Source organism: Numida meleagris, chromosome 4, assembly GCF_002078875.1.
Source record: "Numida meleagris isolate 19003 breed g44 Domestic line chromosome 4, NumMel1.0, whole genome shotgun sequence".
Lineage (NCBI taxonomy): Eukaryota > Metazoa > Chordata > Aves > Galliformes > Numididae > Numida > Numida meleagris.
In genome coordinates, this window is record NC_034412.1 from 55,869,767 (window position 1) to 55,890,994 (window position 21,228).

The 21,228-nt window shown below is 41.5% G+C and overlaps 1 protein-coding gene across 2 annotated transcripts in view; it reads right to left on the reverse strand.

Annotated features, from left to right (window-relative positions):
• Positions 1 to 21,228, reverse strand: part of ADAMTS3 (ADAM metallopeptidase with thrombospondin type 1 motif 3) — a 134,748-nt gene that overhangs the window by 80,110 nt on the left and 33,410 nt on the right. For both annotated transcript variants that reach the window (XM_021396767.1, XM_021396766.1), the window contains exon 4: positions 8,627 to 8,783. In XM_021396767.1, coding sequence (XP_021252442.1) covers positions 8,627 to 8,783 — 157 coding nt within the window. The remainder of the gene's footprint in view (positions 1 to 8,626; positions 8,784 to 21,228) is intronic.

Here is a 21,228-nt window from a genome sequence, read left to right on the forward strand (position 1 = left end):
AAAGACTGTCCTGCTCTATAATAGCATTTCCAGACTATACCTAATGGGATGCTCATCTCAGACACTTAAAAGCAAACATTCAGTGTCTTTAGAAAAAAAAGTCTCAAAAGCTGCTTTCCCTCCTCCTGGCCCAGCACAGCCTTCTCGCTGAGCATCAACACTCACAGCAATTTTCAGCTCCCCAGTGATGCTATAGACTTGTGAAATACTACAGCAGAGCATGTGCTTGGTGGCATCCTGCAAACAGCTGCCCCACAAGTTACATATGGATTAGCAGGGAATGTCAAGTCACAGAACTTTTCATATGGCTTCTACAATATATCCACTACTTAAAATATTTGAAGAAACAGTGTGCATAAATTGCCTTCAAGATAAAGTACCGGACATAGATAAATCAGTAGTAGCGACATGTAGGAATAGCATTACTCTCCATGCAGCTCACTCATTTCAACCTATCAGTAACAGGTAAGTTAAAGATGGTAACCCATCACAGTTCGAAATAGGAGCTGTCCCCTTTTTCAACCTGCTAGAGTAATGGATGGCCAGAGGCTGCTGGCTGTGGAAATACCTCCTCCTCCCTCTGTTCATCTATCTCCTTTACTAAAGCTGAAAAAGATTTACTAAGACTGTTGGGCTGTAAAGTACCATTGGATATGTTTCTTCTCTACAAAAGACTAGAGGAAAGCATGCTGCATTAGCTGGGAACTTCTATGAAATCCAGAGATCCACATGTTCGACTAAGCCTGATGAGAAAGCCCTCTGTAGTTTCAGCAGCCTGGTTCAACTCAGTGTCACTTGCTGTAAGCATCTATCTATTCATTTGCATTCTGCTACCAGGTTCATGATGGTCAATTCCACTTCACTTTTGAGCACTGACAGGCATTTTCAGTAATTTTCTTAAATTCAAACAAGAATTAGGAGAGTACATGTATTTTGCGTACGTGGTATGGAAATTCTTGTTCTGGGTCATGACTAATTAAACATTATGAGCTGTCCAGTTTTCATATGGTTTTCTGTGTAACTCATCTGACCCAGTTTTTCGCAGGGAAGAATAACCAAGCCTGTTTTACATTCCCAGGGGAGAAATCCGTTTGACGTTTCTTGATGCTGTGTCACATCCTACTACATTAAAGTGGTTTTGAGTAGCTGGGATTTCCCAGGGGAGGTCTTGGTCACCATCCTGCAGGAGAGAAAGAGCTTCCTCTGTCCAAAAGAATTAAGTGGCTTTAACTACTATGGCATTTCAAACCAGCAAACAAGCTCACCTAGTGCAACAGAGACTGCAAGTACCATTTCAGGGTGGTTTTTTTTTTTGATACTCGGTATTAACTGCTGGGGACGTACTACTAACTTGAAGGTCCCTTCACTGTCACACATTCGCAGAATAAAGAGCAGTTTCTGAGAAACACAGAACAAAATCAACTGAATTAGCAGACAGATTATCCGTGTAATAAAAATAACCACTCCATGAAACAAAAATGAATGCTCCTGCCACCACTCTGCCAAAACACAGAGAAATCATCCATGTTTCTTCGATCTCACAGGGTGAGGTTATAAGCAGATGGGGCATTTTGTAAGGACAAAACAACAACAAAACCCTGCCTGCCATATGCTAGATAAGCACTGCTCTTTATACCAATGAATTAATGCAGTTAATTGAAAACAATCTCTACACAAAGAAAATGATGAAACCAATATTGTGCACACCATACGCTGTCACTCTCTGAAGTGGCTATTGATAGCCATGGATACGGTAAATAGACAGCAGCACAGGGTGCTGCTTCAAGGAAAAGATTACGCTGCTGCCTAAGTGGGAAGGCTAAACCCATAGTAGTCAGGCATCCTAATATCTTCTCCAGAAACCCAGATTTACGGCTCCCCCCTTTCCAAGAAAGCTCACTGGAACTTTACCACAAATAACTGTAACACAGAAAAACAGGAAAGAGAGGTAGATGGATCATAGATGTGTATCTATCTGTATAAGAACACAGTACATGAACCAATAAATGCACCGCTACATTGCAATCATTGCTAATATCTTGATCTTAAGCTGGTAATTTTCTTGACTTAGAATTCCTAATCTTATCTTTCTGATTGTTTGAAGAACAACAAATTCCCAAATGTTATAAAATCCTGCAGGAACACTAGATGACCCATGTGACAGAAAGTATCTTATACATAGCTGGAGTTGGAAGCTTTCCTGACAATAGTATCTTACAAATAAAACTGACTTCTTTTAGAGGGAACACAATGCACTACATACTATTTCACTGTGATAGAAGGGTTTTAAAAATGTTTCCCACTTCACTGACAACAACAATTCTAAGTACTTTTTTATATTAGTATCTAGTTTGATGACTCATCTGTCGTCTACGACTAAAAACTTGGATATTTGTCTGTGTTGGCTAAAGATGAGTCGGAACTTCTGAATCACCAGCCAACTGTATTCCTCATTTCTGCCTATAGCCCGAGTGGAGGACAGAGGCAGAAGAAATTAAGAATGATTCCCATGAATCTATATAAAGTAGACTGCTTAAACACTGCTGACAGTTTCAAAGTGGCACATCCAGATGTATTTCCTGAAGTCAAACGTGCATAAAAGCTTTGAACTGTCAAATGTAAGAAAGATTTCCTGTGAACAAGAGTGATGTTTACTATTTATTTGATTAGGAGGGCTGGTATGTTAACCCATCACATGGCCATATGGGAGTTTCCCTCTATGTTAAGAAGTGGATAGACTGTGAAGAGCTGCCTCTGAGAAATAGTTGTGGACAGGTCAAGAGTTTGTGGGTTAGAATTAGGGACTGGATCAGTAAAGGGCATCTGGTGGTCAGGGTCTGCTACAGGCCACCTGATCAAGGGGAGCCTGTTGATGAGGCTTTCATTCTGATGGGGGACTTCAACCACCCAGATATCTGTGGGGAAAACAACACGGTGACCTGGAAGCAGTCCGAGAGACTCCTGGTGTCCATGGTCAACTTTCTGGTTCAGGTACCCATCCATCAGAGGTGAAGTGTTGCTGGACCTGGTGCTCATGAATGCTGAAGAGATCACTAAAGGCGTTAAGATTCAAGGCAGCTGTGCTGCAGCAACTATGCCCTGGTTGAGTGTGAGATCTTGAGGAATGTGGGCCTGGAAAAGAGTGGAGTCAGGACCCTGAAATTCAGGAGAGTGAACTTCAGGCTATTTAAGGAACTGCTGGATGAGATCCCCTGTGAAACTGTCCTTAGGGGTGATGGAACACAGTACAGAGCTGGCAGCATTTTAAGGACACCCTTCTGCGAGCACAAGAGCTCTCCATCCCCAGCAGAAGAAATCAAGCAGAGGAGGCAGGAAACCAGCATGGCTAAGCAAGGACTGCTGGCAAGGTTGAGAGAAAAATAGGGAAAGTATAAGCGGTGGAAGCAGGGATAAGAGGGATAGGAAGATGTTGTCCAGGCGTGCAGGGATGGGATCAGGAAAGCCAAGTCATAGATGAAACTGAACTTAGCAAGAGATGTGAAAAACAAGGGTTTTTTCAGATACATTGGGCAGAAGAGACAGGCAAAGAAGAGTGTACTCCCTATGGTAAATGAAATGGGAGAGCAGGACTCCCCAGACATGGAGAAGGCTGGGGTACTTAAAGAGTTCTCTGCCTTGCTTTTCACAGCCAGCCAGGCTTCTCATGCCTTCTGTAACCCTGAACTTCCAAGTGGAAGTTGGGGGAGCAAAATCCCTCCCAGTGCAAGAGTTGAGCAAGTCCAAAACCACCTCACTGGGCTGAATGTGTACAAGTCTATGGGGCCAGATGACAGGCATCCCTGAGTTTTGAAGGAACTGTCTGACATGGTTGCCAAGCTGCTCTCCATCATATTGGAAAAATCATGGATGTAAGGCGAACTCCCCAGTGACTGGAAAAAGGGAAACACCACTCCCATATTCAAGAAAGAGAGAAAGGAAGAGCCGGGGAACTACCAGCTGGTGAGCCTCTGGTGCCTGGGAAGATAGATCATGGAGCAGATCCTCCTGGAAGAGATGTTAAGGCACATGTGAGATGAGGAGGTGATCCAACACAGTCAGTACGGCTTCACGAAGGGCAGATCATGCCTGAACAATGTGGTGGCCTTCTCTGTTGGAGTAACTGCACCGGTGGAGAAAGGAAGGACAACTGATGTTGTCTAATCAGACTTGTACGAGGCCTTTGACGTGGTCCCACATCACATCCATATCTCTAAATTGGAGAGATACAGATTTGAAGGGTGGACTATTCAGTGAATAAAGAATTGGTTGGACCGTCACAGTTACAGAGTTGTTGTCAACAGCTCTAAGTCCAAGGCCAGCCACGAGTGGTGTCCCACAGGGGACAATCTTGGGACCAGTGCTCTTCAACATCTTTACCAACAACACAGACAGTGGGACTGAGTGTGCCCTCAGCAAGTTTGCGGATGGCATCACACTGAGGGGTGACCAGCAGGGCAAGGGATGTGATTATCCCCCTCTACTCCGTTCTTGTGAGGCCCTACCTGGAGTCCTGTGTCCCTAGTACAGGAAGGATGTGGAACTGTTGGAGTAGGTTCAGAGGGCCAAGAAGATGATCAAAAGGCTGGAGCACCTCTCCTATAAAGACAAGTTGAGGGAGTTGGGATTGTTTAGCTTGGAGAAGAGAAGGCTGGAGGGAGACCTTACTGTGGCCTTCCGGTACTTGTTGGGAGCTTATGAACAGGAGAGGGATCGCCATTTTACATGGTCTAATAGTGACAGGACAAAGGGGAATGGCTTTAAACTAAAAGAGAGGAGATTTAGGTTAGATGTTAGGAAGAAATTCTTTACTCAGAGGGTGGTGAGGCAGCCTCAGGAACAGGTTGTGCAGAGATTTTGTGGATGCCCCATCCCTGGAGGCACTTAAGGCCAGGTTGGATGGGGTCCTGGGCAGCCTGATCTGGTGCGTGGCAACCAGCCCACGGCAGGGGACTGGAACTGGGTGGGCTTTAAGGTCCTCTCCAACCTAAACCATTCAATGATTCTATGATTTATAACAGACTGGAAAATGGTTTGTTTACATGTGAAAAGGAGACCTTTAGGCAGATCTAAGAATTACAGACAAATGGAAGTTTATCTCTAGAAGAAAATTCATTTATCACATTTTAAGAAACCCTCTTGGGAGAAAGTTCAAGATAACGACAGTACCGCAAATATCTATCTACAGTACTCTCACAAAAGCCCAGGCACACCATACTGTTATCTACACCATGATTAGCAGTGGAGACACTGTTCTTATATGTGGGTTATTGAAGAGGTTCTCTGACCACTTCTGAACTGAAAAAGAGCTGCATTACAAGCAGTTTATCTAGTACAGTGAACCAACTTGAAAGGCAATAGTCAAGGGGAGGTTTTGTGTATTTATTACCTTTCAAGAAGGATGTTTAAAGTCTGCTGTCACAACACACTCTACCAAGGCTTGCGGGTTTTTTCCTATCTCAGGAGCACAGATATGGATATGCAAACACCACTCTCTGGATATAAGTCAGCTCACAGTAAAGGAAATGATCAGAAAAATAAAGGTAGTGTTAGATACCATATACGTGGAACCAAAAGGCCTGTGGGACGCTGGTTATTTGGCAGTGGAAATTCTTTCATGTTAAATAAGGTTTTGCCTATGACTACAAGCTTTGGAATGAAATGGTCTGCATCCCTTACAGGAATAGAGCTCTGTTAAAAAAAAAGTGCAGCAATCTAGCGTGAAGCACACCCTTTTTCCTACCCTGATAATCTGCATGTGCTACAGGACTGGGCCATGCTTTGGCATCACTGGGCACTTTCACCCAAGTATAGTTATGCATTGTGAGTTATCCACAAATCTGTGAATACTACTTCCAGGAACTTAAAATTCAAAACATATTAATCAACACGTTAGTTGTAAACACAGAGATACACAAGTGGATGAATAAGTCAGCGTTCCTTGTTTTTTTATTTTAAATTATGAAAGAAAGAAGAGGGAAAAGAACTATCCAGAATATGGCTAGAAAACAAATGCTGCCCAAACCTCATTTTCTGTTTTTGTTGCCCTCTTTTTTTTTATGCTTTAATAAAACATATAAAAAATAAAAGAAGTTTCGTTGCTTATACACATTAACTATATGTATATTTTATATGTGGTCCGAGACACATATAAAACACCTTTTCACTCAATGCAGCTCAGGCAAGCCAAAAGGTTGGACAACACCAATGTAGAAATATCAGTTAGAGAAAATATGAGAAAGTGACAGCTTTGATGGAGCTCGCTCATCAGAAGATACTGCCTCAGACAAATTGACATATATAAACATTCTGTACGAGTATTTGTGTACATCAGTAAAGCACCTAACAGAATATACAAGGAACACAGATGGCTGGACTGTATCGTAACTAAAAGTCTGTACTTGTTCATTTTTGCTAGGAGTGAATAGGTTGGTAAACTGGGATCTGCACTGCTCAGCTCTCTACAGCACCAACCAGGCTTAGAGCAATCCCAGAAATGTCACACTGAGCTCAACTGTTCCAGTATAAGACTGACAAGCCCTGTATACGTGGTAGACACAAGCACCTCTTCTCCCATATCTTCCACTTCCGTTTAAAACAGACTCTTCCAGAGTAATTTGGAGACACAGTAAGTTCCCCTAGTCCAGGAAGTATGTCCACGTTTGATCAAGTTCTGCCTCATTTCATGACTTCCCTTTTTCACAGAATACGCTCAAAGTATCCACATATGCCTCTGTGGCTCTCAATTCCCCTCACCAGTAAGGGCTGCACTATGTACTGCATAGATCTTTTCCAAACAAACACTCAGCATCATACAAACAGATCTCCTCTGCCTAAGGATGAAATAAAGAAACCTATAAGAAACAAGCCTTTTTGGTCTGAACTTCTTGATCACAAAGAAGTCAGCTACAGACACACGGCCTTGACACTAACTAAAAAGATCACTATCAGTTTCAAAAAGGTAGCTGCTGTTTTAAGTGTTCCCACCGACTAAAGAGAAGATCGAAATATGCTGAAGGCATTAAGACCTTTAGGCACTGACCACATGCCAAACAACATTCAGAGACTCACACTAATCTTCATGTATTAAGAATTGCAATTTATAAATTCTTCCACAGAGCTGTGAGTAATTGGCCACAGCTATTGCATGTTCCTGCAGCCTTTCCCCAAGTTATAACTACTTGGAATTTGCAAAGGTTTCCATGGATTCAAAGCATGTGCAAATAAAGACTGTGAGTGCATGAAGCATGGTAAAGGAAAGAGATGCTGAGATCACCAATGCAGACCAGAGGCTCCATCATCAAAACGTGCTGTTGTCTGTCTGGTTTGACTCTGTCAGCCCAACTAACAAAGCAGTTTCAAGGTAGAAACACAGCGCAGAGCCTGTTATCACTAGCATAAAAGCTCTTTTTTAGCATCATTCAGTCACTCACACAACAGAGATGCATGATTTAAATGACCACATTTGGGTATCAAAAGCAAAGTACCTTTGGCAGGACAGAGCTCAGAGAAATGCTAGGTTGATTTGCCTGTATGGTTCAGACTGCTGCTGATCCCCAAGCCTGCTGTGATGATACTGCCGTGCCATAGTGCTGTTGGCATCATGGACCTACCTTCTGAAAGAGCAATAAAATCCTGACAGGATTTTCATTGAAATGGTTGACAATTCCTACCTACTTTTTCCAGAGACAAAATTTCAAATTCACACCAAATAATTCAAGTTCATGAGGACTGGTGATGAGGGAGTGCTTACTTCCACTCTGCTTAATATTTGTATTTAATTCTAGTTCTGTGCTGTACTTCTTGTTCTTTGCAAACGCTTATAAGTTGCAAGAACAAGTGAACACAAGGAATTACAAAAAGGAATTTGAGAAGCTGAGAGATCTTGAAAAAACAGACTGCAGAAGGGGAATGAAGCTGTTCTTTAATCCTCAGCATCAAAAACTTCAACATTCCCTATGCAATATGCTGGCTCGTAAGCATTTATCTAGTATTAAAAGAAGGGAGAATACATGTGGTGAAGTGGATTAAAACTACACAATAATTATTCTCAGATAGACCAACTACATTATCTTTAAGACCGAGAGGAACTCTGGAATTTGTCAAAGCATATATCCAATTAAGACAATTGCTTTCAAACTGCATTAACTGCAACCCATAGAAGGGGGAAAACAATATCAACTATTGGCACTAATTCAGCTATTACTTGGAAAGAAATAAGACCCACATTTTAAACAGAAGTTGCACAGACAGGCAAACCTTAATAACAACTTAGAATACTGAAGTCATGTGAGTATTTCTATTAACATGTCCCACTACATCATACCAAATTAGACAGAGCTCAGACTTATTTCCACTGAAATCAGTACAAACTTTTAAGGAGGAAACAAGCATGAATTTTGCAGCATTTCTTGAAGAGAACATCTCATGGCTAGGTTCTGGTCTCCTAGACGCATGTACAAGTGCTGCTCTTGGCAGAGAAACTGTGTACATGACACTGGTGTATTTTAGCAAAATATTTAAGAACTGTCTTTTCCAACAGTTCAGTCAAAACTGCCTCTTTCAAAAGCTACAGTAGGCTACAGTTACCTGGAAAAGATTTGTAAACAAGCACACAGGTGTACTGTACCTTCCGTGTGGACATCAGGGAGCATATCAGCAGTATGCTGAACTACAGCTGATCGCCTGTACACCATATGGATTCTTCCCTTTTCCTCTTCCATTTGTTTTCCTCTTTCCAAAGGCTCAATGAAGTATTCATCCTCATCAGTTCTTATCATACCAGCCTGGTAAAGAATAGAGAAAGCGCACAAATACATCAGTTGAGAGCCTAAAGGCCTTGCCTGAGGCTTTAAAAACAAATATCAATAGGGGTGAAGCATAGAACACTCAGCATACTACTGTACTATAAGAATCAAACTACCACTGAGTTTCCGTTGTACAGACTTCCAGCCAGAAGCAATATCTTCTACGTTCTACAGATGTTCATCTGGCTGAAACCAGTATTCAAAGGTAGCAGAGGAAACCTTGCATACATATGAGATGCGTTACCCCACCAAAAAACACAACCAACATCAAAGTCATATAGGAGTTTATCACTTGTATGCTATACACAGCTAATTTGCAATCCATGTATAGTATGCTGAACACTATGTACTGCAATGTACTGCAAGTCCCTAACTCATATACATATTCTGAATCCCTCATGGCTTAGGCTTTTCATTTTACTTAATTAAAATCAGCAGACGCCATACAGTTTCCTACTTAAGCACTCATTGCTCTGTCCTCTAACTACGTAGCCATTGATGATTCTTCAGAACATTGTCTCTTTCACCTGTAGAAGCTGTGAAATGGGTTTAGAGGGAAGGCAGATTTATCCTGACGACTGCCACAATTAAATTCGCTGCAGTAAGTCACACCTGCCCCAGTCCGGTTCAAGGGGAAGGAGATTCAAGCTCAGGAGAGAAAATTTCTCTGCTGGCACTTGAATATAAATCATAGTAAATAATGGGAAAGGAAATCTGGCAACACACGTGAGGAAACAGTCCCTTAGAAAATCCTTAGTAAAGGCCCTAGATTCTGAAACTGCCTTTAAAGGCAGCAGCACAGTATTGTTCCTTCTGGCACAGCCAGTAAAAGCAGGAACATGATGTAGAGTGAAAACCAGGTACAGAGTATTTGAAGGTGTCAGAACACACCAACGGGATATGTATTTTGATGAATCTGCAAGCTACTCTCAAATACATTAACGAACAAACCATGAACATGCATATAAAATGTAGCAGAAAAACCAATGGCAAGCATTTCTGCAGCACCTCAGTAGAGGCTCTAGGATTGCCAGCACTGGCTGATTGGTCTGATGTCTCTTGGGGCAAATGGACAGAAAAACAAGCACGCATCCCAAAATCTAAATGAATGAGGCAATTCTGACAGTTACACAAACTGCTCAAGGGGCTCCTCCAGCCTGAACACCACCTACTCCATCTCTGGATGCCCTCAAACTTATTTATGACATGGCTACACAGATTTTATTTTGCAATAAACAGAGATTACCACAGTCCAAACTTGGACAATTTATCAATACAAGTAGACAGAATTATGAGGGTCTTTGACAAAGCATAAAAACAAATGTTTTAATCAAAATATTCAAAATGGAACAAATGCTACCGCACCACAAGTTTTCCCTGACCCATTAGTTTTCTTACATCTACACATGTATTTCCTCAATTTTTATTTTCTTCAAATATTTTCTTCAAAATTCCTTCAAATTTTACCTAAACTGCATACATCTAAGTACCACATTTTTTCTGTATTTTCATTACAGGAATAGCAATAACAAGTGAGATTCTTGGTAGCAATAACTTAGGTTGGCATCACAAATCAGTTTTTCATGTGGCCAGTACACATAATTAGACTGGGAATTAACAAATCCCCTTTGCCGGTAATGGCTTATTTGCTTGCCATTTTCCTAGGCAGAAGAAGCAGAATTAAGTTTTGTATGTGCAGTTGCTATGTAAGACCCTAACTTGGCAAAAAAAAAAAAAAATTGTAAAACAAATAAGAGAAAACTACACACAAAAAAAAGCATTCTATGAAGCTACTGCCTATGAGTTTAAAGTAGTTCTATCCACAGTCAGAGCTCAGCACAGAAGTAAAGCCTTGGCTCCACTTCCCAGCTTTAATGCGTATGCCTCTTCTTGTGTGTGTTAAATCTGCAAAGAGAGAGCCCACAATTATATTTTTGAGAATGGGTGTGCCTTCCTGTGAAAGGAATATAAGAATAATCTGCAAGCATCAAGTACAGTTTCCATTTTTACAGCTCTCCATAAAACACTCTGACAGACCTAACACATTCCACCCCCCTTAAGCTGCCGCTCATTATCTGCTCCTCCAAAGACTCCTCCTAACTTCATAGATACCGATAATCCTGTTGTATTAATATGAGACAAAAACGTTAGCTGTTTTACAAGTCTAATTACTCATTAAGAGCCGTACTCACTTTGCCTCATCATGCTAAGCTAATCACTGCAATGCATGCTGACTTTTATTTTTATTTTTTAACAGTTGTTAGGAATGATTGTTTACGCAGACATAAAGCACATCTCTACCTTTGGTTCAGTTTTATGGAAGTGGATAACTCCACTAAGTTCACTGGAATGGAACAGTTTTGAGGAGATTCAGGCAGGTAACCATGTATAAACGTGACACAATCTCTCTGCAACATTTGCGAATAGAGCCCACAGGCTGGAGTTCAAACTGCTCATCAGCAGCGTGGGTCTCCTAGAGAACAATGACCCCCACGGATCCAGAGTAAGACCAATGACCTGACCTCCAGTACGGCTCACAACCTCCCCCTGGCACAGCAGAGAAGTTAATTAAAAGTACAGAGAGTCAAACGGCTCACACAGACTGAAGGCGGCCCGCACGGACCATTTACCACATGCCACGATGCGCTTTTTGGAAAAACAGTGCTCCCCACATTCCCATGAGAGAAAGGAAGAATTACAGTGGAGATCATGCAATTGTGGTTTTGTAGTCAAAGGGCCAAACCTAAAGGGCTGATGAAGGAAAAATGAACACGGATTAAAACCAGGAGTATCTGTTATATTAACATGAACACATTCGGGTTTTTTTCAGCATTGTATCTCACTGACTTTTTTCCTCACCCTTTCTACACTCCTCAGCCTTGCTTCAGTCAGCTCCATTTGCAGGTTTAGTTTTCTCTCCCCCATGTGAAGGTTCAAAACATTTTCCATGTAGTTCCAAATATGTAATTTGCCCGTTTCTGAAAGACTCATCTATACTGTCTGCTGCACCAAAAAATATAAATATTAACATGCTCTAACACTGAATACATCGGACTTAAAATTACTAGAATGCTATTATGTTTCAAAGGATATTCCAACAGACACATTTTTATAAATAACCTTTATTTTCTTTTTGTCTCTTTCATTGGAAAATGAAAAGCAGAATCAACAGAAACACTCTCAGTCCATTTTAACAGCCTACACTCAAGTGTGAATGCAAAATCCAGCTTTCTTTCCACTCTGTTTTTTTTTCTCTCCCACATTTCATCAGTAAAAAGAGCTTGAAGTTTTCTGAATAAATGCAGAAAGAGGGGTATACGCAGGTGTTACATTTCCGAGTGAATCTTCACTGTAAACTCTACTGTCAACACAGCATTTTCTTCCCGACCAGCCAGGTAAGCAAGCAGGTGTTTAGAGCACATATTTTTAAAGGCTCGCTTGGAGAAAAGATTGCAGTGGATTTTCAAGAAAGAAGTATGTAATGGAATTTTTTTTTTTTCCACAAAAGCACATTTATGGAGCAATACAGGAAAGCACAGTCTGAAATCCTGGAATGCTATTAATTTTAGAACTTCTTCTTACAAATTAATAATGTTCAAAGTTTCCACCAACTGAAAGATGCAGTTTGAAATCTGTGCTTCTGTGAAGTTTATCAAGAACTGTCCTCATTTGTCTTAAAACGTGAATACAAGAACACAACAAAACGACCGACAGCAAAAAGAAGCCTTGGTTGGCACAGTGACTGAGAAAGCCCGGAATAAACCTGCCTCTTCTCAGCACTGTTTCCACCTTGACTGAGACTTAGGGGAAGTGGATTAATTTCTCAGCTTTCCTACAGATGCACTTCTCCCATTTTTAAAACGGCAGCAAATATCCCTCAGTGAAAGGTACCATAGGGGAAACAGGCTGAAGTTCTTGTTTTTTACCTTCTCCACACCCACCTTGCTGCATAGTATCTATAATGTTGTCTTCAAATGACTCATGACCATTAATCCATGTCATCCCTATGACTCTTCCTGCCTTCTCCAGTCCAGAAGCCCAGAGAGAACTGAGGGAAAGCCTTTCTGCTGAATTAAACAGATGCAGGAGCTGTTCCTGTCTGAGTTCATAATAAAAGGTAACTGGGAACAAGGCCAAATGTAGTGTGGCACAGGCAGCCCACCTAGGAGGACTTCCCAGAGCCAGAAAACCATGTACTCATACTGGATAATCCACTGATAAACAAAACCTGGAAAATTCTGTTTTTTCCAAATGCAGAAAGACACAGACAACAATAATAAAGGAATTACAAGTGATACAAAAGCCTTGAGAAAATAGCCTGCAAGGGTAGGTTAAATAAGGAGTCCCTTACTGAGCCAAAGTCAACAGTATTTAAGGGGGAACATGATTCTGTACAAATATGCATAGGGTATTAGCTGCAAGCTGGGGGAAAGAACTATTCATTCACAGGAATACAACAGAGAGCTGTGGAGTGGCCCTTAAGAATGGATACATTTAACTTCACTATTAGAGTAAACATTATGGGTGGGATTTTCAAAAGTATTTTAGGAAGTTAAATGCCCCATTTCTAGTGGTTTGCAACCAGGGCATGTCACCGAATTCTCTGGTGTGTTTTGAAAAGCCCACCCTCAAATGTCAGAAAGTGAAAGCGCTTGTTCAGCAAGGCAGCAGAGTCACAGTATCAGCCATTAACAAATCAAGTGCTGCTAATACCTGACATTGAATGCTACCCCAGGGTAGGAAAAGCTTTGGGTTTTTGTAGTCTACAGTGCATTTATTTTGCAAAATGAGCCTAAGACAACGTATCCCCATCCTACCTACCATGCTAAGAAGTTAGTTAATTCTCTCACCTCTTGATGTCAGTCTCCACTACCCACCTCTATCTGCAAGTTCTTCTTTTTTTTCTACTTATTGTCCTCTCTTACACTGGACAAACTGTTGCCTCAAAAAATGAAAGCCACAACCTTTCCTCATGCAAATTCCTTTGCAAAACACTGATGTGCATAACTGCCCATAAGAAAAGCTTGACAGAAGTCAGGTTTCTGAAGTGCGAAGACCTCTACCTACAGTACCCATCAGTAATATCTCACTGTTCCTACCGACTGCTCAATCTGAACCAGCAGCCCCCATCTCACACTGAAGTCTAAGCTTTCCACAGCTGGGGTTGTCTTCAAGTGTTACGTCACTTAGCATGGCAGCATACCTGACCCATCAGTAGATGCTGATCTACACCAAACAAATTTCAGACACACCATCAACAGAAACAACTGAAAAGATCACAGAATCTTTAATGGAAACAAACAAACAAACAGATTGGATCAGAATGATTCAAGGAGTCCATGTTTACAATGGATCCAAGTATGGATACTATATTATCAACATCCATCAGATCTTATCATAGAATCATTAAGGTTGGAAAAGACCACTAAGATCATCAGGTCCAACTGCCAACCTATCCCCACCATGCCCACTGACCATGTCCCTCAGTGCCACATCTCCACGTTTCTTGAACACCTCCAGGGTCGGTGACTCTACCACCTTCCTAGGCAGCCTGTTCCAATGCATAACCACTCTTCCTGAGAAGAAATTTTTCCTAATACCATTGACACCAACCTGAGCCTCTTCTGGTGCAACTTAAGGCCATTCCCTCTCATCCTGTTGCTGGTTATCTGATTCAGCATGTATTGCTTTGATGCTACAGAAATTGCAAGTACAGAGCATTTGGCACGCTGTGAATACGAACAACGGGAGATGAGAACAAGGAATCAGGCTCTGAGATGATGAAGCATCAATTCATAGATTATTTTTTTTAGTCATATACCACAGCAGCCACTGTTGGCTCCAAGAGAAAGAGGAGAAAAAGCAAGACAATGTGGTGGACTCCTCCCTAGGGCACTTTCCTGGCTCCAGCTTAGGAGCTTTGTAAGCAGGAGCCCAGACTGGTGCAATACCCTGTGCTGCAGAAGATGAGTGTTTCCCTGGTAGCAGCAGGGCCAACACAACCACAGCTATGCACTGCTGGCTTGCATGCATGCTCATTCAAGCTTCATTTCCTTAGAGAGGCCACACCACTTAATCTAAGCAGCAAGGATTACTTACGGGAGCAGGGTGACTGTAACCATGCTGCTCATCCAGAAGTCCATCAGAAAACACCAATATATCAATCACCAAAAGAAGAGCATGAACAGTGACTTCAGTGACTAAATGTCACACAAACCCCTCCTGGGAAAGAATTCACTTTCCCTTTTTCTCTGCACATCCCCAGCTAATGCTGCTCAGTGACTGGCTACTGGCTGCATTTCCATCAAGCAATGCTCAGCTGAGACAGCTGATTCCTGAAGGACATTAAATGAGCAAGCTTCAGCTTTCCATCTGAGGGGCTAAAAGCTGGGAGGAAAAAAAAAATCAAAAAAACAAGGACTATTAAAGAGTAAGGAGAAGCCTTCAATTTTTCAACTTGGGCTGTAAAGCTTCAGGCTACACTTACCAACATGGTTTATAAACAAGTGACTACTTGAAACTAAAGACAGTAAGATAGAGATTTTCCTACTCTGCCATTGATGGTGACTTCTACACCAGCAGCTCTACTTTCAGGCAGAGGACTTCTGCGCTGTTCTTTTTCATATCTCAAAGAATTCATACATTTAAGTAGAAGACACTGAATTATAGTGAAATTCGAAGAGGTTTAACTGTATTTCCACTGATTTTACAGATAGTGAGTACATAGTATGATGATCACTTTCAGAGAATGCTTACCATCCCATGTTTTACTGTCAGCTTCATCTATGTATGCACTTCACAATATTTGATTTCGTCTGGCATCTCTATTTTGAAAACCCTAGACCTGCATGCATTTTTGTAAGATGTAATGAATCTACCACAGAGAAACTAATATACCAATTAAGTTCTTAAGATGCCCGTTGTGCCCTTGTACTACACAGAAAGAATTTTTAAAATCTTGATGTGATACTCAGGGGAACAGAGGCATTAATTAGCAGCTACTGCTCCTAAGCTAGTTTTAAACAGTGAGAGAACCGAACATGTAAGAGTGCCTTAAACAAATCAGAAATACAATACTGAAGAATTTACCGATTGTGACATGGCTACTCCCAGATCAACGTGGCACACATGTGAGTACACTACAAAGAGTGAGGGCAGTGCTATTGGCAAGCTGGTTCTGAAGTCTACTTGCATCAAGTTTCTCTCTCCTCTTTTCCCTATGTTTATATATATATATACTTAGGTGACAAAGAAAAGATTACATTCTAAAATGTTCCTCCCAATAATAAAGTATTCCTCACGCCACACCCACTCTCCATGTTTCCTTCAGGCTTCTCTAATCAACTCTTTCATTTTCAGACTTGTTCCAGACTTAAAACCTCTCACTTTTTTTTCCTCTTTCTTTCTTCTTTTTTTTTTTTTAATTTATCCTTTCTTCATTTCCAACTAGCAACTAGGATCACTGTGTCAGTACTTTTCTGGCAGTTAATTAGGATTACATCTTTAATGAAAGCTTTTTGCAAACTTAGGACAAACAGCACTGTGTTGTATGAGATATCTCAGGCCTGGTGGGTTAGTTAGCTCTGGAGACCAGGATGCAAATACTTGTTCCATGTTGCACTCAGTGCTTAAAATGGATAAACATCAAATCGCACTCTTTTCTGACAATATTGCGTACACAAATACGTGACATTACATGCTGACTAGCTTTGTGTTCTTCTACACGAGCTAATACTCTCACATTAAATGCCTCGTCTGCTTTCAGTTGCTTTTATGAAGACAATACACTGAATAGAGTGCAGAGGGAGATAAAGTCCTTTGTGGTATCCTAAAGTCGAATGTTCACCTATTTGATGTAGCTTTCTTGCAACTAACCATTATATAGGCTTTTAGCAAAATGGTAGCTGCTCCAGCTGAATACACATTTCAGACCTACTTTATCTGTACCCGAGGCATAAAACTTTGCAATCTAAAATAGTCAGTCATCCAGTATATAATTGATTACACTACACCATAAGGGATACATGATCGATAGAGTGTCACTGCATTCTCCTATATAAGAACATAAGAATCTTCATTTGTATTACAGGCATCTTTTATCTGGCTTGGGATACTTATAGTCATCTGTAATATAAAAAGCAATTAAGAAATACCACGTACTGTGTCTTCAGTATGAAGATTTCAAAGAGGAGAGATTAAAAGCTTACAAAACTGAAATTTAACATCACGTTCAAGGCTCTGCTTTCTGAATAGAGTGGGTTGTCAATAACAAAAGGAGCAGATTAAAAAGCAGGCTGAAATTGCTAAGCAGAAAGAGGTTGCCTTACTGGAAGACTGTGGGAACAGCCCTTGGTGAGAAACTCTCAGACTACATAGAGAAAGATGAGCAACAGTGACAGGGATCTGAGGATGCAAAAAATAACCTTTGCTCTGGAAGAAAGTTCTAACTTTAGACCATTCAGTTGCTTACATGTGTAAATATGGAGTAGTAAGAACAGGTGATGCGGCTGGATTCTACCTGGGAGGGAAGTGGAAATGACAAAATGGTAGTAGCTCTCACCACAGCACCTGTGCAAGCTGCCATCTGATAAAGAGTCACAACAGTTATTTTCCAGTCCAAAGACAGCTAAGAATTTAGTGTGAAAGGGGAAAACTTCTGGCTCAGTAAGCTCCCCCTGTGTTAGGGGAGAGACTATGCTCAGGAGGGTGATTACTCTGCTTGATTGGAAGAACAAGATCTAAATCCAAAGGCTGCAATCCAGTAGGGAGGACAGAGGGAAACACATTGACAGGCATTGTCTGTAAAATGTACAGGAAGATCTCTGGAGCCCACAGCTGTTCAGATCAATTGTCATCTGAGCAGGAGCAAAGGGACTACTGAGGCAAGGTCAGAGGAGCAGCAACCAAATACTTACAGGTCCGTGAAATTACATACTTCACTATTCTATGAGCCTGTGTTTGCAGCTTGTCTTCAAAGAGCTGACAAACCTGTTAAGAAAGCAGTTCCTCCATGACCCTGACATCCGTCCTTCACAACAAGGAAGGACACTCTTCTTTCACATGACAAAGACACAGCCTCTCAGACAAGGTGCTAGTCAGTGCTGCTTATCAGCTCTCCTGCCTCACCTTCATGACTGTAATCTCCAAAAACGGACTTCTCAGATATCTTCTTATTGAATGAGAAAGAAATATAATACCAACTATAGCAAATCAGAGAAAGTGTGAGGGCAATTAGCAATACATTGTTCAGGCTTGCAAAAATGCAAAAATCTTTTCCACTGCCCCTGGAGATTTCCCCAAACCTTTCAATTTTTTCCTCTATTCTTCAAAGCACTTGATGGCAGTAGAAGAGAGACTGAGAGAAGATGACTACCATTCTCTTGTACAAGTGCCAACAGTGGTCTTATACAACGAATATGACAAGTCTTTGAGCCACAAATTGCTTGTTCAGCTCTTAACAAAATCTCTTAACACATTCTCCACACGTGGTAAGTTAAATGAGAAACTGGTTTGAGCCAACCTGCGTTGTTTCAGCTTGCATCACCATTCATTTCAGCTTCCACTGACACTGATGGAGCCAGAACCACAGCATAAGGATCCAGCACAGTTGTGCAAATGGAACTAAATGAAAACCTTACCAACACAAAGCTGGAACCTCCCAGAAAATGTTTTCTTCTGTCCGTACATCAGTAAGATTGCAAAATGTTTCCAGGGCTCTTCCCCCACCCCTTTTATTTCTTTTTCCCGGTTGGACAATCGCAGGTGGCTGACAGCTCTATCCTGCCGCTAACTAAATAGAAGCCCTATTGAAAAGCATCAAGAGCTCTGTGTTCCCTCAATGTAATATCCCAGCACCAGCCAAGCAGACACTGCATCCTGCCAAGACAAACATATGGGACTTGGCAAAAGGGGAGGGGGACAGTTTCTGGAGACAGCCCTCCAGTCTAAACTTCTTAAGGAGTCGATATAAACATGCTTTTATAAAAAAGGTGCTGCCTCGTCTAAAAACACAGATTCAGTGCAAAAACACTACTACCTTTCACCCTCTCTGTTAGTTTAAGGTGTGTTCAGTTCAATGACTGTGCAAAACCTGCGTCACAGCTACCTGCTGCTCGCTTTTTTAATCCAAAGATGAAAAGTTTTTGGAGCCGCACTGAACACTGGTTGTTTTATTGGAAGAAAAATAAAAGCAAAGAAGGACGCTTTGCCTGCAGCACATTTTGATTTGCCTGCATCCACCAAAACAGAGCTACAGTAGGAAACTTATAATCAGTTTCCACCTACATGTGTCGCTCCAAGGTTATCCCTTCAATGCACTATTCGGGTATTACATCTCATGCAATGTGGCATCCATACTTTGTCAACAATCAACTGATCCTCCAGGTTCTTCTTTAAAAACATTTAAGCAAGGTAAGAAGACTAACATATTCTAGTGACTTCTGAAGTTGAACAGCTCACTCCATGATGCGCCTCTTCAGTTCACAACCAAGTGTTATTTTCCAGAGTTTCTTCAGGCACCATAAATACACCTATTTTGGTGCATTTTTGAGCTTCTGCTGCAGACAGGCACATGACCTCAAAAACTGGGCAAAGAAGCAAAACTGCAAGCCTGAGCAATGCACCCCTTGCTCAGGCACACCATGTATACCCCTTGCTCTGCAGACAGGGACCCATATACCTAGGCTTGGAAACAGGCTGGTGAAGAACAAATTTTGAGAGGCTGAAGGAGACAAATGCAAAGAGGTACAACCATCCAAATGAACTGACTTGCTGCCACTGGCTTTATTTTACTGGACATGATTCTTGATTCCTGGAAGGAAGCAGGAACAGAGGTGGAATTCTGGCAACATTGACGGCTCACCTTAGCTTTTCTGCGAGGGATCCTTCTATCTGCTTGGCCCACCGTGCCAAGGCCATGCAGTATTGAACATGGGGAAGAATTTCTTCTCAGAAAGAGTGGTGAGGTATTGGAACGGGTTGCTCAGGGAGGCAGTACAGTCACAATCCCCAGAGGTGTTCAAGAAATGTGGAGATGTGGCACTGAGGGACACGGTCAGTGGACATGGTGGGGATGGAATGGTGGTTGGACTGGATGTTCTTAGTGGTCTTTTCCAACCTTAATGATTCTATGAAAGGCCAAGCAACTCCTGACAACAGCAGAGGTGAAGAGCAGCTTACAGTACCAGCAGATCACTCCTGATCAGTTTCTGATGGGGTTACATAGAGAGGTGATTTAACTGAGCATGTCTGCTGTGTAAAGCAAGCAAAAAAGGATCAAATCTATTAAACACAGTGGGGCGCAACATTAAATCTTGATGGAATAGCTGCATGTCCCTGACCTACACAGCCAAGTCGTGACACCTTTAGGAAAAAGGGATCAAATTTTAGCAAAGAACACATCATACAAACAAAACAGGAATAATCAAAATACATTCTCTCCCAAAGAGGACTGACAAGTAGAAGCACATTTGTATAGCCCCATAGCTTTGTTTATTAAGATACAGAAGCTCATGTATAATACTAAAGCACATCAATCACCTTTTAACCAGGGGTTAAAATCTGTGGTAGAGTGCTTACAGATACGCTTCTGACAGTACACATACCTCTTCCTGCTACTTAAAAGATTTTACAGTCTCTTTTTTCCCCTTCTTTCCCTAAGCATCATTTTGTAGTCACTATCCACAGCAGTGCTCTGTACCAAACAAAAATGATTAGCTCAGCCATCCTCCTAAATACCCTCAAAGAACATGTCATAAAATCTCAGTTCAGTGAGACTTCTGTGGATAGCTGGAGTCAAGTAACTTAATACTTACATACGAGTCCCATTACTTAGATACAAAGCACATCTGGCAAACCAAGGTAGAATTCCCTTCAGTTTATGATGATACTAGGATCTCTCTAATGCTTACCTACTTTTTTCTTGATTCTAATTTCTCCTGTTATTGCTTGTATAGATCAACATAGCTATTAATCAAAATAAAATGAAAGCAATCAAATAGCACACATTTTATTCCATTTCTGATATTTCTGAGTAATTTAGACTCATTGAGCCCTATTATAGCACACTGCATGGAGGGCAGCTCCTAGACTGTCCCAGCCCCAGAAGGACCACGGTTCCTCACTGCCATAGACCATGTGAAACTCATCCTTGAGAAAGGGAGTATCAGCAGGAACAGCCTTCCAATGTTGAGCAGACTTCGAAAAACTTAAGTGCCAAAAAATGAAATGGACAAGATCTGGACCATGCAACATGCAGCTGGAGAGAGGCAAAAGTCTCAAGCGTGGGCATAGCACGCAGATACACAGCTTCACTCTTCCATGCTGATCACACAGGACTTTCCAGCACTTGTTCATGCAGCTCAAAACATGACAAATCAAGACCGTGATGACACCAGTACTAATATGTTTCCTACCATATGAAGGT